Below are 17,577 nucleotides of genomic sequence, written 5' to 3'. Positions count from 1 at the left end.
GGATGCGAAAAGTGATGCTCTAAAACATGACAAAGGCTTAAAAAGACAAAGAATGTGTGTGTGTGCGTGTGCATATGAAAGAGATACAGTTGTAGTTAAATTAGTGGAAGACAAACATGACAAAGATGAAAGATAAAAAGAAAAAGGAAAGGCTTATTTATTTTGGTCATCCTGATCTTGCCCGCTGAGTAAATCATTGAGTACAAACAAATGTACATGAAGAAATCTAAATAGAAGTTAATTACTGCTTTAACTAGGGACAATATGAAGAAAGCTGCAGTTTTTAGGAGTGGAAATACAATCTGCTCCGTATTAAAATGAGGCAAAAGTCAACAGCAGCCTCCTACCACTTCAGACATTCATGGGAAGCTGAATATAACCAAGAGTCTAAAGAGCAAATCATAAAACAGGACATTTGAATAAAAGGAACTGTAACCGATATCTGCATGTCATGCAAGACTTGCCCCTATGGGGAACTGAACAAGGAATGATGTGGTCACAGTGTCTGACCAAGAGGCGGCGAGTGCTCTTCATCTCACAGAGGAGCTACTTTTTTCCCACTTTTTGACTCCTGGATTTCGAGAATCATGTGTGGCCCTTTCAAAAGCCCCAAAGCCATTTTGCGGCTCTTGGAGATAATCTTCAGCACTCTGGCTTTCATCACGGTCATCTCCAGAGGCAGGATGGTGAGTCCGTGGGGGATCTGGTGTGAGTTTGTCTGGGTTTTCTGCATCGTCGTGCCTGTGGTTCTGCTGGTGATGGAGATCATGAAGCTGAATGTCCTCCTGTCCGCCATACTCCCCGACTGGGACGACCTGTCCTGCGGCCTGACGCTGCTGTGTGCCGCGATGATCACCTCTGCCACGATCATCTTCGGAGCCGTCTTTCTCTGTCTCGAGTGCGTCGGCAGCATCCTGGGTTTCATCTTCTCACTCGTCGCCGCTGTGATCTTCTGGGTGGACGGCGTGATGCAAAAGATGAAGTGTCCAAAGGGCTACTTTTCCACCGTGAGAGGAATCCTCCGCAAACTAGAGGCTTTCATAGGATGCATTATTCTCGCTGCTGCCAGTGATTTCTTAAGGAGCATGAGCTGGACTGTTCACCTTTCCTGGACGGTATTCTGCATCATCATTTTTTTTGTTTGCCTCCTGGTCACTGTGATCATCATGGTTATCCATCTGCTCAAGCTCCTTCGGGCTCTAATCCCATTCGGGCTGAACAAGTTGGAACTCGTGTTCGACATACTGGCAGCGGTGCTGTACGTGTTGGCCATCATCGTTTGGTGCGTCTATGCTTACAAACTGTACCACATCGGGGAAAGTTATTACGGCTGTAGAAAGTGTGTCAAAGCAGACTTGAACACTGTCACCTTGGGAGCCATCATCAACTTTGTTCTTTACATCGTCGACCTGGTTTTAGCGTTTAAAGATCGCTAGAAATTAGAAATGACAAGATTTGTTTGTGTTTATCTCTTGCTTAGGAGTGGATATAATATACTACAATATGTGTATTGTGATGTCATAAATGAACTCAAAACCAATTTAGGCAGCTATATGTTACTAAAAAATACATTTTATGCTCTTAAATGTTCCACATTTTAAGTGATATAAGAATGTATTTCAGACGATACCTATAAATGAGAAGAATCATTCAGACGTGTTTTTAGTGTGACTTGAAATGTCAGTAGGCATTTGAGTATTGCTACAAAGTTTTATTGCCTTTCTGCAAACATAGCATAAGGTCACAGACAATATATGCAAATTTCACAAGCGTGGCAGTTGCGAGAAACTGAGATAGCGAATGCAAATGTTGCATGTGCACATGTACCCACTAAGTAATAGCACACTAGCTTTTTAATTACAAGTAAAACACAAGTATTCCAACACCTGTGTGTGATTTTTTACAGGATTAAACGTTAATAACTCCGTATATATATATAAAAATGAAACTTCATAGTCCAAAAAAAAAAAAAAAATGTCCAGTAGAAATAGGTAACAGGGTGTCTGTGCATCTGCACTTAGCTCCTTAATTCAGGTCTCCTCTGGTTCCTCGAACTCCACAGTCTCCAGCAGACCCTGGAAACAGAAGTAGTGGGAGTTGCAGTAGACGGGCGGCTTGTTGAGACACGTGCCCACCACCTCAGGCTTCAGTGAGCCAAAGGGGTTGGCCCCGCTTCCCTTCATGTCCATCTCCAGCTCCAGCAGGATCTGCAGGGAGTAGGTCATCTCCGTCTCGCTGCAAGTGGAGGAAGAGTGGACTTTACACAAGCTGTGCGCAGAAGTGGATGTGTAACTTGTACACAATTAGTCTCAGTGATAAGGAGGCAGCACCGTGATATGGTTTACTGTGGAGTTAATACATTCATCGAACGTTTGGTATATTTGCATACTCCAGTTCACTTGTGAAACAGTACAGTGATGCAAACTAGAATTATAGCCTTGCAGCCTCCACGAGTCAGTGTGCACTTCATAGCATATCTACATTGCATTACATCAATGTTCACCTTTGAGCTTCTGACTATAAATTGTCATCATTAGCAGCATCCTTAGAATACAAATACTATAGGCATGGGTGCAAATGTGTTTTGTGCGGCCACGGTGATCTCGTCCTTTGACCTCCAAAATGGAATCACTTCACTCTTAAGTTTACGTGAATATTTATACAAACTTTCAAGAAATTCCCTCAAGATATTTATAAGGACGTGACAGATTTATTCATCATGTACAGTAAAAGGCGTTGTGCATTTGATGTCGTGGAGGACGAGAAGCTAGGTTGAACCATTTTACCTAGTTTTGCATAACTGAAGCTACTGTGCTGCTTTAATTTTAATATTGGCCAAGAATATGTCGATTAAAGGTAGAATATTTCCTCTAGTGAATGTATAAAGGAAGCAATGCAACTTTAATGTGAGTATAGAATTGTGTGGCCACTCACCTGAGAGCAGTGAACAGAGAAGGAATCTCATAATCCCTGAGGAGCAGAAGTGTCGGAAGCCAACCTTGGTCCAGGCCTTGACTGGCATCAAACCCTGAATACACACACATAGAAAAGAATCACACAAGAGAATCATGGAGGGTTCTGAATGATTAACATCTTGTCTAGAAGGAGCATCTGGATTCATATGTGTTGTGCTCACCAGGATTAAATCCAACCACCAGGTCTGGCTTGGCAGCTTCCTCCTTCTCCACCACATCCTCCCAGAACTGGTGGTAGAGCCCCTTGTAGGCACTGATATAGACCCTATCCTTGGGTCCAGTCTCTCTAAGAGGAGGCCTCACGATGGGGCCGTCCAACACCTCCGGTCCCACCATGACTATCACGATGCCCTGGTGTCCGGGGAACATGTTGTTCAGCTCGTCGTAGTCAGTCAGCCTGGCTGCCAGTGTCTCACTCTGGCCCACCCCCACCAGGTGAATGGTGAGAGGTCTGGAGTAAGGGTTGAGGCCAAACAGCCTCATCCCCCAGGCGATCGTCATCGGCCTGGAGAAGAACTCACTGCAGACCCTCCACAGGGCCTGCTTCAGGTCGTCATCGTCGGGCCGAGGCCTGCCGGCGCTGGTCCACAAGTCTTTCATGTTTGAACCGTTTAAAATGGGGTCGAGGCGCGGCGTCAGGTCTCCCTGCATGGCAAGCCAGTCGTCCCAACCTTTGATCTCTGACTGCGGCTTTGACCATTTTTCTGTAGGGAATGGAAGGTCTCCTGACGATGGAAGAGAAATTCGAAGTTTAGACAATACATGTAGTAGTAGTAGTAGAGGTAATAAAAATACCTTACTCCTTTCTTAATACCTTTGACCAAAAGCCACTCCACAGCTCTATCAATGGCGGCTAAACGTAGCTGTGGACAGAACTTCTTGTGTTTGGGCCAGTCGTTCTTCTGGCAGTCTTTACAGCAGTAGTAAACATTTAGACATCTGGCCGCAGAGATGACAGAACAAGGAAATCAATTACTTTGATTAAGTGCATCTGGGCAGCACAGGAAATGAAAAGAACTATAAAAAAAAAAAAAAAAAAAAAAAAAAAAATATATATATATATATGTATATATATATATATATATTTACCTGACACAGCGCTTCAGGCTCTGTGGGTTTGAAAGTTCATTTGGCCGCTTCTCGCAGGAAGCACACACTTTGAACGACTCCTCCATCTTCTCAAACATCTCCTTCTGGGATCGGAAGGCCATAGGTTTACTTTTGGCCTCTGGACCAGGTCTACATAGGGAGCGTTAAAACAAGATGATTGATACTGAATAACACCTATAAACACACCAATTATCTGTCTTGGTAAGCTGTGTTCAGGCCATTGAACAGTGGTCCACAGGAGTCATACTGTTCTATTCTTAGACCAGGGCATTTGCTAGGCCCTGACTGAATGCACAGGCAGTCTGATGTTGAGTAATGCATTACAGACATGAGGCTTGAAACTTAGTGGTGACAACTCCAGCAGAAAGTGAGGAAAACAGCGGGGAACCCTCGAACAAAAGCGACAAAACAGTGCGCGCTGCCTAGTATCTCAAAATGCCATTCAAATGTCAAGCTGCCTCTGCTGACAAGCACATGGAGGTTGTGTTCAATCGTGGCTTCACACATCTGTCAGCTCCAAGACAAACTTTAGACAGAGAAATGTACTCCAAAAGTAAGTGGGCCGGCAATCATATCTAGAATTAAACTAGCTCCACTTACCTTTCGGTTTCTGTCATTTTAAGTTGTGTGAATGACACAGGAGCTGTTCAGCTGCTTTCCCTTACTGCTCCTCCGCTTGGTTTGATATGTGAGCGGCCTGCCGGGGGGCTGCGCTGCCAGATATAGCACCTGTGCTCTGCCTTCTAGAAAGGTCTGACACGTCCAGACCTTTCTTGACTTCGCAAGAGGAAGACTCCTGTATGCAACTGATAAATAAAAACATACGGAGGCAAGTGAGAAAATGCCACACACACCAGCCAATGACTGAAGGATACAATTCGACACAGAGCTACCTCTAAGCAGACCTCCCTTTGCTAAGTAACATATTTCTGCGTCAGTTCGAAAACACTGGTTCATTCATTTTAGGGCTGACCCACCAGGACACAGTCTGGACTCCTTAGCCCAGGGGCCTTCAATGTTTTTTAGGTCAAAGACCCTCAAACTGATGGAGAGGTTAAGTAGGGACCCCCTACCTACTATATGTGCTCTATAATAAACTTGGCCTAGTGCTGTTTATAAATATATCACTTTGCATTCAATATTAAGCTATCTTCATCCCTGCTAAAATATGTTAATGTGTATTTAAATTAATTTAAATTTGTGGGGGAAAAAATATATAAAATATCTTATCATTTTAAGAAATTGCGACCCCCCCTACAGTCCTTCAGTGGAGCCCCTAGGGGTCATGGACCCCTTGTTGAAGACCTGTGCTTTAACCCCTTAACCAATCTCTGTGTGCTTTTGCCACATTCATCCACAAGAGGTCAGTGTCACCCTGTTAAGGCACCAACACAGGGTCGTTGGTGCCGTGACAGAACACTGTTAGTTATTTTAAACATTTAAAAGTTATATCCTAAGATAGCCACATGGGGATACTTGCTTTACTGCATATGAGAAGATCATTGGGATTAGACTGGATCCCATCCTGAAGTAACTTCACGTTATGTTCCTTGACTGATATTTCATGTGCTTTATCAACTGAAGTGAAAGTTCAGTAAGAAAGAAATGTCGCCTCACGTTCTGTTTCCCCTCCTCTGAGGTGATTTCAGGCTGTTCCCGCCGCTCCAACTCCTGACGTCTTCCACTGTCACCATCACCTCATTCTCCACGTCTTTTCCAGTGCTCCTCAGTGTCTGCCTATATTCTTCTGAGCCAGTCAATCCAATGTCTTTGTTCTTTAGATTCACTCCAGGACGTTTACTACGCCACCCAATTCCTCTTCATCTCCACCTATTCCCGGGTGTCCTAGGAGCCTCATCTGAGGTCTCCATCAGTAGCCTGCCAACATCCACTACTCAACCAAGAAATCATGCCAGTGTTACTTAGACATGTTAGCAGCCAGGATGCAGCCTGACACACACACAAAAATTGTTCAGAAACAACTCAAAGCACAAGGTGTTGACCTGCCCTCCAAATTCATTAGATCCCAAACCGATCAAACATCTGTGGGATGATCCACAGAGGCCCCTCCCCCCAACCCACAGGACCCAAAGCCCCCCACTAACAACATCCTGTTACCAGACACCACAGGACACCCCGTCAGAAGACCCATGTCTATTCTCTGATAAGTTACAACTGTTCTGGATCCACAAGGGAGACCTACAAAACATAAGGAAGGTGGTCATAATGTTACGCCTGATGTGGCCATATGCGATTGTTTGACCTGACGCCACATAACCGAGCCCATTTTACAGACTCCCCATCAGTTGTTTCATGAACTGCAAGCGTCTTGACCTCCTTGGAATGTCCACAGCCACCACGAAGCATCGCCCAGCACTCCAGCTTCACCATCCGGGAAACAGAATGTCACCCAAAAGGAGAAAAATGAACGACCAAATGAAATGAATCTTCTGTGGCACACTACAATTTATTCAGGTTTCATTTTCCGATTGCGTGTTCCATTAGTATGCACATGTTCTGATTTTTTGCAGCTATTGTGAGTTCTGGGAATTGGTCTAGTCGCGGAACAAAACACAGGAAGCCACCACGTGATCGCTGAAGTCATTTTGGTCTCATTATGCATGCGTGACAATGACCCTTTATATCAAAGGGGCATGTCACCTCGGGGCACCAACGGAGCAGAAACCTCTGAGCCTTAAAACGAGCTTTGAGGGATTTCTGTAATCTGCCTCATTAATAAACTGCATTAAAATTCAAAGGAGGGTGTTTTGACGTAGTGAATGTATATTTTTCAAGATGAAAAAGCTTAAATGTGCATATTTGTGTCGCAGCATATCAGACAAACGTCCACCTCATAAGGGCTGCTTGAATTCCCAAAGCTGTTTTTTTCAAATCTTTTGAGTTTTGACGTGCTTCATGATGTGATGTTAACTGTCTGTGTGCCGACCCTCATCGTCCTCTTGTGGCAGCAGGCCCTGGAAACAGACGTAGTGAGAGTTGCAGTACACTGGAGGTTTGTTAGGGCAGGCCTGGACCTGCTCTGGTTTCTGGGAGGTGAATGGATTGCGTCCACTGTCCATGATGTTCATCTCCAGCTCCAGCAGGATCTGCAGGGAGCACTTGAGCTCCATCTCGCTGTAGGGAACAGAAAGATGGTGAGCAAAACGATTAATGAAGCCTAGTTCTAGCTACGTGGCACTCTTGAGAGATTAAACACGTCATCACAGACACGAGAAAGTTGCTCGAGAACAGAAGACAACAGCATCATTAACTTTGCTATTTCATCAAGGGGAACTCTGCAGGGAGAGTTTGTTGCCAGCGCCTGCAGCAGAAGAAACAGGTCTTTTTTAACTTTGCCTTTGCACAAAAAGGAAACTGGTGTCGGTCACCAGAGTAAAAGAGCAACTAGTGGTAGGTAGAGGTACTGCAGGAGGTTGGCAAGATTTTTGGTTGATTGGACATTTTTTATCTATATATATATATATATAATTTTTAATTTCCTTCCACAAATTTAAATTTCTTTGAATACACATTAATATGTTTAATAAATAGATAAGGGATAGCTTAATATTGAATGCAAAATGATGTCAGTTTGGGGTTCTTGGTCTGAAAAACGTTGGAGACCCCTATCATACAGGATGTGCGAGTCTCCTGTTTTATACATTTCCTTCTGGAGGAGGTATACAAAATGAGTTGTGTAAATATTCACTTACAGTTCTTAGAGATTTTTTTAACCTCTCGAATAAAATGCCAAAGAAGAGATAATGGCCTTGTGACGTACCTGTACATGGTGAAGAAGGAAGGGATGTTGTAGTCCCTGAGGAGCAGCAGAGTGGGTAGCCAGCCTTCTACCAGACCCTGGTTAGCGTGGAACCCTGGTTTTAAGAAGAAATAATAATTGTCGGCGGGGCACATAAGAAAAGATCTCAGACGGACACTACCAGAGGCACTTTACATGTGGTGAGAAAACGCAGCACCAATTTTCAATAGAAAAAAACATTAATTCAAAAATGATTTGAATCACTTGGTCTTGTCTGAGGGGTGAAACGCGTCTCTAACCATTCAGATTCCGGATGCTGAAGCTGATTACTCTCTCTGTACTTTTAAGCTAAGCCTTATGTCTTATGTCTTTTTTTTTTTTTTTTTTTTTAAAAAAAAAGCTTATATGAACCAGCTTATGCGACTCTGACCCATCCATTAGTTATCTTGCTATAGTCTGCTGGGGGACTTTCCTTCACTTTCTTCTATCTCATTACTCAGTACTGCATTCATGTTCTACAATTGTACAGCATGTCATTAATGCTCCCTCTCCCTCTTTCCATCTATTTTCCATTGCCTTTTCGTGAGCATGATTTGATCTGCGGAGCTGCATGTTTCTCATCTGTGTTACTGGCCCCAACGACCTGTTCAAAGTCACTGCCTACGGTTTTCTGAGACAGTAGAGACTAGAACAGTAACTCTTTATGAATAATTACCGGCTCTACCCATCATTCTTATCCATTATCAATCTCCCAAGTATCATACACCCCTACTATTGTGTGCTCTTGTTCCTATCATGTGTGCTCTGTATGCTGCTTTAAGTTTAACCCCACCACGTGACAACTGTAAGTCCATCACTCCCTCCACCATCCTCCCGTCTCCGTGGGGGAAGTGTGCGGATCTTTAGCCACTAAATGTTCCACCCCGAAATGGAGTCAAACGCTTGACACTAAAAGCTTAGCGGCTTTTCTCACCGTTCCAGTCTACAAAGACCAACAGAGAAAATAAAGAAAGTTTCCCCACCGAGGTGAAGATTGAACAGATTACACTTGATTAGTCCCCTGCTGGTCTTTCTTTTGTTAGCCAGAAGATAATGCGTTCTGGAGAGCTATCCAAGGCTTTTAAGAACTTCAGCTGGACTTCAGAAAGCACGAATCAAGGCAGCTGGAAAATTTATGACTTTCCCACTCAGTCACACAGAACGCAGCAGCACGGCTATATTTAAGATGGGTTGAGGCCATAATCCTGCCACATATTAACTGACAGATGTCACTTTACCCTGCGGTTTATATCTGTTGCCTGTTTTTTTTTTCGGAGCAAGCGGGGGCCTAGGGTGGTGAAAAGTTTGCCCTTCAGCCAGATTACTGAGGTTTAAGCTGCCGCGGCAGCAGATAGTGTAAACCCATCCAGCTGAAGTGTCCTTGAGAGAGACAAAAACCAGGCGAGCAACAGATGAAAACATCTTTCTGCACTGATCAATGAAGTCATTTTGCGCGAAAGCGGGATGCGATTACAGATATGGCGAAAGGATTATTTATTAAACCTTCATTAAACATTTAGCTGTATGTTCGCCACAGATGCAGAGAACTGTTAGGCCTGTGATTCTGGCTCACAGATGGTGTCATGTCATCCGCCGCCTGCCACGTCCTCCCAGAAAACCCAAACTGCAGGAAGAGGGGATTTCGCTTTGAATAATGCATGCTGTGATACGAAACATCACAGAGATTACTCTCCTCATCATGATAAAACATTTAACAGGGAGCCGGTGTTTAGACCTCCAGGAGATAGTAAGGTGACTGGTAATGACTGCAATGATTGTCTGGTACTGGTGCAAATGTGGTCCATATGGCGGATAAAGTTAACGATAATAGACTTATTTTGTTCCCCGCTCTGACAAAAACAAAGTTGGAGAGCAATGAGAAGCCTGTTTATGTGACGGATATCAAAAAGCAATTTGCGTTCACGAGGCATCCGTCTCTGTAAGGATGACATGACTTGGCCCGCATCGGTCGCCCTCCTGTCTCACGTTGTCAAAGGTCAGAGTCTCGCTGTTTGTCGCGCGTCCCTTTTTCTTTTCCTCCCCCATCTCTCTCCTGTGACTTTCACACACACCTTTCCTTTCCATTCCTTTCGTCATGCTGCCTGCTCCCCTATCGCTTTAACAGTGTCATAATGCAGTGCTCTGCCAGCCTCGCAGCATGAAACGCAGCCAGGCTCTCAGACAGTTTACTCACAGGATGACGGATTCCTGTATATTTAGCTGCGATGGAGCCTGCGGCGATAACGGTGCCAGGGGTTAGGGGCACTTCGGGGCTGGGGCTTTACTGCCGATTAACAGGTGAAAGGGTCAAAGAATAGATTTAGTGCGGGGGGCTTAGGAGGTGTAGGGTTATAGTACCACTTTAATGAGGGGGGTGTCTGTGAGAGTGGGCAAAGGGGTAGGTAGGAGTCGGGACTTTCACTCTAATATGCTTTTTGCTGGTGCCCTTTACACTGCGTTAGACGTATTTTTAATTCAAGATGAAGGGTTTTATTAGGCAGCAGCAGACCCTGGAAACAGACATGGTTTCCTCATTCCTCATCCTTATACTCAGACTACTACATATCAGGGATTTTGCACCAGACTGGAGGTGGATGGCAGAGGGCAGAGGCTCCCCTTTCAAAAGGGCAGCTTACTGGCATTATGCTGAGTCCAGCAATCGCAGGCCAAACTCTTTCCCAGCTGCTCCCATTAATCACCCAAATCCCCAATAAAAGCCTGGCGTTAATGAATAGGCCAGATCCACCGAGTTACACATCTCCCACTTTCTCTGTTCTCTGAAAGAGGTAATTGTGGGATGAGCGTAAAGGGAGACAAGCCACTGGTTCTCTGAGACAGCTGACCACTTAAGCTAAGCTGTTTCTATTCACAGCCACAGTGATCGTTACGGTCTTTGCTTTCCTGATTTTCAAACATTTCGAGTTCAGGCCCCCTCTCAAGATTTGTTTTCATTTGATAATCACTTGTCGACTCGTTGGCAGCTTGAGCACATACCAGGATGAAATCCAACCACCAGGTCTGGCTTGGCCGCATCCTCAGTTTCAACCACCTCCTCCCAGAACTGGTGGTAGAGGGCCTTGTAGGCGCTGATGTAGACCCTCTTCTTTGGACCAAACGCTCTAAGAGGAGGCCTCATGATGGAGCCGTCTATCACCTCTGGTCCCACCATCACTACCTCCATGCCCTGGTGTCCAGGGAACATCTTGTTCAGCTCGTCATAGTCGGTCAGCCTGGCTCCCATGGTCTCACTGTGGGACGCTCCTGCTATGTGAATAGTGAGTGGCTTTGCATACGGATCCAGCCCAAAGCGTTGGATGGCCATCCCAACTGTGAGGACCCGTGAGAGGAACTCGCTCTGGATTCGCCACAACGATTGTCGTAGGTCGGCGTCTTCAGGCCGAGGCCTGCAGGCGTTTTTCCAGAGGTTTACCATGTTGGCACCGGACAAGACGGCGTCGAGACGCGCTGACAGGTCCGTCTGCATGGGAAGCCAGTCGTCCCAGCTCTTCACCTCAGCGACTGATTTGGACCACGTCTCAGTTGGCAGTGGGAGGTCTCCTGGAAGGGTGGGAGAACTTAGGATGAATTCAAATTCCACAAAGCTGAGGACACAGCCTGGAGCTAACTCTGTCCAACGAGTTCACCGCACGTTTTTTTAAAAGCGAAAGATCCAAAGGCTAAAAAGAGTTTTAATTAAAACGTGCTAATATTGCACTGTGACTTTCTATCACTATTTGTCTCTCAGGCATTTCATTTCTGCAGCTGAGTTTTAAAATATGCAGTTCAATCATTACTGTGATTTCAGCTCCTGTTGATTCAAACAGCCGCCGAGGCTAATTCAATCTTTCATTCCTCACCGGTGAACATCAGCCACTCTACTAGTCTGTCAATGGCCACGAGCCTCAGCGTCTTGCAGACCTTTTTATGCTGAGGCCAGTCCTTTTTCTGACAGTCTTTTGTGCAGTAGTACACGTTCAGACACCTGTTAGAAAGCAGCGGGGGAAATGGAACACAGGAAATTAAAGATGGTAGATTAAAAAAAACATCACTTTAATTGAAAAAGCTATTACTTGACTTTAATTGAATTTCCACGTGTTGGTCCATCTCTTCACAGAAATATCGGAAACAGACAATTGGCAATTGCTGCAGATATTCAGGGTCCCAAGAGGCTAAATGACTTGGTGACCTTCTGCACCAGACGCAATAACAAAGTCAACATTAAACTTTGTCCACTGCTTCATGACAAAATAACTGACTGGATTTCTTTTAGGATCAGATTAGCTTCCGATTTGCAAATTCTATTACGATATATTAAACATTGTAAACATGCAAAACATTAACAGTTTAGCAATTTTTTGTGAGTATTTCCTTCACGCTAGTTTGACCTCTGAGAAAGTGGTAGTACATTTTTATCTACTACGGAGGCCACGAGTCTGCAGTGGATATTTAAAAAACTGTATAAGCTAGAGGGGATGGCATCCTGACCTTTTTTAGGGTTATACCGTTGGGCAGGGTGTGACATGTAAAGGAGGTGGCTGACATCCCACAGGCCATATTTTATGGGGGCAATAGAGACTTACATATATATCTATCTATACCACAGAGCGGTATACTTTTTTAATGTCCTGTCCTACTATCTGTTTTAAGTTAAAATTCATTATATCACAGGTGACAGTAATTTGACAGAAGCAGAGAGAATTTTAGTTAGACCTGCAAGTTAGACTGGAAATTGGATCATGAGTGGGTTGGGAGCAACATGTAAGATTAACAGTTAAAAATGTTAAGGTGATGTTACTGTATTTGTTTGACAGGATGACAATCCAGTTTAAGGTTTAAATCGGGGGCCCTGCAGGGGCATTTTAAAAATTCTGATTCTGATCCTTGATCATTCACACTATAAATGTTGTTATTTACATTCAACAGACTCCAATAGACTCACAGAAATCCTCAAACTTTAATTTTTCTGGGTCCTCAGAAGTTAAGCGTTTTGCTCCCAGATAAATTAAGGCACAAAAACACTGCTTTAAAACACGTTTCTCTTTTTTTTCCTCCTCTACTTGATGCTAAATCGAAGGCTTCAGGTGTTTAATTAGCTGAGACTTGTAATAAAAAATCTTTAATGGTATGTCAGTTGCAACCTACATCGTGATCGCCTCTTTACAACCGGACCTCCAGCTGGAATGCGTCGTTTCGTGAGACGCCAACAGCACCGAGTCGTTGTTCTGGAAGCAGCCCTCCGACTTTCTCAAGACTTTCTCTGTCAAAAATAGTGGCAGCTGGAATTTACCGCTGCTATTTGACCACTTGATACGGATGCGGGCCTTTGCGTTGCCACATGGGTCAGATGATGAGGTAATGCGTTGGATTTGAGACGTGACAGCCAGCAGCAGTTGGTGTTTTATTACTTTACATTGCAATCATTTGCAGGCTTAGGGGCACCCAGATTTCCATAAAATCTTTTATCAGCCACCCTGTTCCAGCACGGTTGCACTGTGTGCTCTCTAATCCTCCGAAAGAGGCTTAGGAGTGGACGCGGCGAGTCAAAATAAGGTGGGAAAACAAGCGGTGGCCTTGAAAGTTAAAGTATGACACACTTGTGCAGAGATACCTCAGCGTTAATACGGGAAATATGTAGAGTTGGATTCTTGGTGGTTATCCGGCGTATCCAGTTCTGGTATTTTTTTTCTTTTTCTTTTCAGAATTTCTGGGTTTTTTTTTTCGTCTAAAGCCTGAGCTGCTGCTGCTGGCATTGAGAGAGAGAGAGAGAGAGAGAGAGAGAGAGAGAGAGAGAGCCAGTGGCAGCTGAGAATTTAAAGGGAATTCACATGCGAGGCTGTGAGCGTGTGGATCAGAGAGAGGGGAGCAGAAAGTCAGGAGACAAACGAAATACTCATAAAAATGCAAAATACCATATTCCACCCTCTGCTCTCAGTTCGCTCCTCGCAAGTCACAGTGTGGCAGAACTAACTGCATTAAGCTGCTCTTAATAAGCTGCAGAGTAGCAGAGCATCCGAATCACGGTCAGGAGACTGGGAGGAGGCTATATTTGCCGCTGGCCATAGTCCACCTCTGTAGGGCTGTCTGCACCTTTGGGGGCTTATCATCCCTCTGCTGATACAAAGGCAACTGGTAATGCTTCACACATGACAGCTATTGGATAACATCCTGCCTGCGCGATGACAGAGGCGGCCAGAGAACGTCGTGCGCCCCTGCTTCCTAAAATATCCCGATTGTCAGCAATGATTAATGTTAAGCTGTGTGTTAATGCTAGAATGCAGTAAATCACGGACAATGGGACGCCGTGCAGAGGACCGCTCTCCGCTGGCGGCTTTGCACTCACTTCACGCAGCGTTTCAGGGCCTGCCCGTCGGCGAGGTGCTCTGGGAGTTTGTGGCAGCCTGTGCAGAACTTGAAGGTTTCCTCCATCTTCTGGAACATCTCCTTGTAGCTGCGGAACGAGATGGCCCTCGGCTTTCCTTCCACGGCAGCCCTTGTTGGAGTCAGACGGCACAGTTTGTTACAAGTGTGTGGTGGGAACTGAGACAATGAAGTAACATGAGGGGGAAGCGTTGGCTGGACATATGAGATTAAATAGATCCCCCCCGCGTAAGTGTAATTTAGACTTTATTGGTCCACAGGGGGCCTTCGGTAGTTGGCTGATGGGAGCGAGCCGCACTGTTAGATTCTCTTCTGCTAATACTGCGGCGCGTCTGGGATTTCAACTGGAGACTGAATAGGCTCTCGGCCAATTGCGGGGAACCTGACAGACTCGTGACCGGCTCAGCAGGGACGGGGGCGGGTGCTACTCGGTACGGGAGGCTTAGATTGACAGGTCCCGGCTAGTGTGGTGCTCTGTGTGAAATGGTGCTCCTGTATCGCTGAGCTTAGTGCTGACTGAAAGATAACCTTGATTTATCCCTTCACTAAAATATGTTGGATTCATGTTAATGTGCATTTAAACAAATTCTTTTTTTGCGACCCCCCTGCAGTACCCTTACAGACCCCCTAGGGGTCGTGGACCCCCTGTTGACGACCTTTGCCCTGAGTCAGGGTTCTTCAGCGTTTTTCAGGCCAAGGACCCCAAACTGATGGAGAGATTAAGTAGGGACCCCCTACCTACTATATGTGTTCTATATTAAACTCGACTTAGTGCTATTTATAAATATACACCATTAGCATAATTTTGCATTCAATATTAAGCTATTCAAATAACACAGAGGTTAAAATATAAAACATTTTTTTATTTCAAACATGTTCAACAGTAGGGGGTTTGAGGGGGAATAATGTCGGAGAAAATTAAAAAAGATGTATATAAAAAATATCTAATCAACCAAAGATTTTGTGACCCCCCCTGCAGTACCCCTGTGGACCTCCAGGGGGGTCACGGACCTCCTGTTGAAGACCTATGCCCTAAGTCATATTTGAAGTTTTTCTGAAAATTGGTATTTTTATTGATATTGTAATGTAAGGCAATTATGCTATTAGGCTAACAATATGAAGAATAAATGATATGGTGCAATAATATGGGTGGAGAATAATAATTAAAGTTGAAATGGTTGTAACATATAGTTAACTTATTAAACTTAACTTATAGTTAAGTTATTATTGTTTTTACCGGTATTCTCCATAGTCCTTCATGTTGAGCTTGTTGAGAATCACCCTGGAGAGTCCGGGTACGTTGGAGTCCAGAGAGTGGAAGCCAGACTGGTCAGAAAAGACGCTGTCGGTGCCTGGGGAGTAGGACTGAGGGAGCGCTGGGATGTGGGATGCCATGCTGTGGCCCTTTGTGCTCTAAGGATGGACACAGATTAAAAGAACAACATTTATCCACTTTCTGCTCATCTTACTACTACGCTAAGGTGCAAGTCCACTCAACCTTGCAAGATCAGAGTCTGATTGGTCACCAAAACAGTTACGTCCGCCCCCGCTTGTGTCATCCCGTTAAATGTGAGCAAGCTCCTCACAGCCTGCCTTGTGACACAACTGTTTCTGCAGCTCGCCGTGTGATTATGGCCGTTCCTTTTAAGAGTTGGACCCGTCACTGAAGCCAGACCTTGAGGCAGATTCCTGAAACAGCACAGGCCTATCGATGGTGCTGTTGGTTTGCCCTTTGCTCATGGAAGCAGGACTAAGAGGGGGGGTGGGGTGGGGTGGGGGGGTGGGGGGGGTGGGGGGGTCAGGGACCCCCCACCAGGTCCGACTGACAAATGAGAAGAAGCAGCAGGGCTAAAAAAAATGTGGATGCCGCCGAGAGGACGGGTCCAAGCCGCACAAATGATTTGTTACTATGATGGAAAAAAACACTCACAAAGCCAAGACTCTCAGTCACATGACTCCAGGTTTGATATTCTGCCCTTACCCGCAAAAGTAAACAAACAGCACAAGGTATGTATGGAGAACATATCTGAACAGACTCTGTGTACTTTGCTCTTTAAAACCACACACTCTTGCACACACAACCACTCCGGCCTCATGGCTCCGACGACAGACGAGTGGATCAAGCAAGCTCTCAAACGAACCGAGGCTCCTCCAGGCGCGTTCTCCGGGGCACGTCACTCGGCCACTGCCCTTGACTGAAATCCTCCATCCCCACAGCCCCTCCCCCCGCGTGCAATTCACATGATTTATTTACTTGGCCGGCCATTGGGGGGAAAATAAGAGGAGAGCGAAATGTGATCATCCAGTGGTGGCGCTCGCATGACTCCTTCGGGCTTTCTTTAGATTTTAATGCAACTTAATGTGGAGGAGCGCGCGTCGAGGTTGCCTGTGATTTCCCCCCCACACCTGTTCCCCGCAGTGAAACCGCGAGCCTCCCAAGTGGCATTTAACCTTGAAACGTTTCAAATTGGCAGTGATAAAAACTGATAGCCGCACAATAAAAGATTCACTTTATCACGCCGAGACACCACATTGTAATCACCTCTTCCCATTTTTCCACAAGTTTTCCTCCACGTCTGTATCTTTTCAGCTTTCATGAGCATTTCTACAGGGAGTGATTTAGCCTTATCACGCCTGCAGACAAAAATTGAAAAAGCCAGATCTAATTAGTTATTTCGTATCTACAGAGCACCAGGGGAGCGCAGATACCCCTGAGCAGGGCGTCGCTCGGTCCTTACGAGCATTTTCACATGGAGTGAACGAGATGATGCCTTCCCACAACTATACATTGAGAGATGCAGTCAAGATGCCATACCTTCAGCTTCCAGAGGAGAGGAGCGTCTTCTAGAAGAGCTTTCTTGGTGCGAGATAAAGGAAGTGACTGACGGCTCCTTATGCTGGACGTCACCCCCCGGAGTCTGTATAAGTTACCCACACACACACACGGGCGACATGGGAGAAGGGCGCTCCTGTCATCTGAGGTTAAGGGGAACTACTAAGTGGGAGGCAGGGCTGGATGGGTCGGGGAGGGCGGTTGCCATGGGAGGAAGGTGGGAGCAGGAGAAGAGTGGAGAGGAACAGAAGTACATTTTTGGAAAAAGGAGGGAGGAGTGGGGCGAAGTGCTGGGTGGGAGGAGGGGGAGAGAACTACAGACTGTTCAGCACCCAGCAGAGAAGAGGGAGTTCCTGAGATGAGAGGAGGAACATCACAGAAATCCACGATAACAAACACGTCAGACACATCAGTGAAAGTGAAGTAAACAAGTGTAAGTGAAAAACATGTTTGGTATGTAAATGCATTATCCTTTCATCAGT

The 17,577-nt window shown here is 45.4% G+C and overlaps 3 protein-coding genes across 4 annotated transcripts; 1 reads left to right on the top strand and 2 right to left on the bottom strand.

Moving 5' to 3' along the window:
- Positions 1-144: 144 nt before the first annotated feature.
- LOC125022955 (myeloid-associated differentiation marker-like protein 2) lies at positions 145-1,546 on the top strand. The gene has a single exon (XM_047609967.1). It carries the CDS (start codon positions 588-590, stop codon positions 1,434-1,436), a length of 849 nt encoding a protein of 282 aa, XP_047465923.1. The 5' UTR covers positions 145-587; the 3' UTR covers positions 1,437-1,546.
- A 150-nt stretch (positions 1,547-1,696) lies between these two features.
- On the bottom strand, positions 1,697-6,127 carry LOC125022952 (putative protein MSS51 homolog, mitochondrial). The gene is made up of 7 exons (XM_047609965.1): positions 5,703-6,127; positions 4,686-4,891; positions 4,065-4,214; positions 3,790-3,914; positions 3,137-3,700; positions 2,935-3,028; positions 1,697-2,235 (listed from the first exon to the last, which is right to left on the bottom strand). The coding sequence occupies exons 2-7, from the start codon at positions 4,700-4,702 to the stop codon at positions 2,031-2,033; spliced, it is 1,155 nt and encodes a 384-aa protein (XP_047465921.1). The 5' UTR covers positions 4,703-4,891; positions 5,703-6,127; the 3' UTR covers positions 1,697-2,030.
- Positions 6,128-6,533: 406 nt separating this feature from the next.
- Positions 6,534-17,267, bottom strand: LOC125022950 (putative protein MSS51 homolog, mitochondrial). 2 transcript variants are annotated; one of them, XM_047609961.1, is made up of 7 exons: positions 17,078-17,267; positions 15,500-15,675; positions 14,225-14,374; positions 11,742-11,866; positions 10,879-11,442; positions 7,867-7,960; positions 6,534-7,220 (listed from the first exon to the last, which is right to left on the bottom strand). In XM_047609961.1, the coding sequence occupies exons 2-7, from the start codon at positions 15,655-15,657 to the stop codon at positions 7,013-7,015; spliced, it is 1,299 nt and encodes a 432-aa protein (XP_047465917.1). In that variant the 5' UTR covers positions 15,658-15,675; positions 17,078-17,267; the 3' UTR covers positions 6,534-7,012. The 2 variants fall into 2 exon arrangements, with proteins under 2 accessions (XP_047465917.1, XP_047465919.1); XM_047609963.1 differs by lacking the exon at positions 17,078-17,267 and adding an exon at positions 15,761-15,872.
- Positions 17,268-17,577: the final 310 nt, after the last annotated feature.

Source organism: Mugil cephalus, chromosome 16 (assembly GCF_022458985.1).
Source record: "Mugil cephalus isolate CIBA_MC_2020 chromosome 16, CIBA_Mcephalus_1.1, whole genome shotgun sequence".
Classification (NCBI taxonomy): Eukaryota; Metazoa; Chordata; class Actinopteri; order Mugiliformes; family Mugilidae; genus Mugil; species Mugil cephalus.
This window is presented reverse-complemented; position numbering and strand designations above follow the sequence as displayed.

Bases quoted from the DNA above. Each gene is read 5' to 3' on its own strand.
- LOC125022952 (XM_047609965.1), bottom strand. The intron at 3,915-4,064 runs GTAAATATATAT...CTCTGCGGCCAG, and splicing joins AGCCTGAAGCGCTGTGTCAG to ATGTCTAAATGTTTACTACT. The intron at 2,236-2,934 runs GTGAGTGGCCAC...CTCCACTTGCAG, and splicing joins TCTCTGTTCACTGCTCTCAG to CGAGACGGAGATGACCTACT.
- LOC125022950 (XM_047609961.1), bottom strand. From the start codon at position 15,657: ATGGCATCCCACATCCCAGCGCTCCCTCAGTCCTACTCCCCAGGCACC. The intron at 7,961-10,878 runs GTATGTGCTCAA...TCTTAAAACCAG, and splicing joins GGTGGTTGGATTTCATCCTG to GGTTCCACGCTAACCAGGGT. The intron at 7,221-7,866 runs GTACGTCACAAG...TGTTCCCTACAG, and splicing joins TCCTTCTTCACCATGTACAG to CGAGATGGAGCTCAAGTGCT.
- LOC125022955 (XM_047609967.1), top strand. From the start codon at position 588: ATGTGTGGCCCTTTCAAAAGCCCCAAAGCCATTTTGCGGCTCTTGGAG.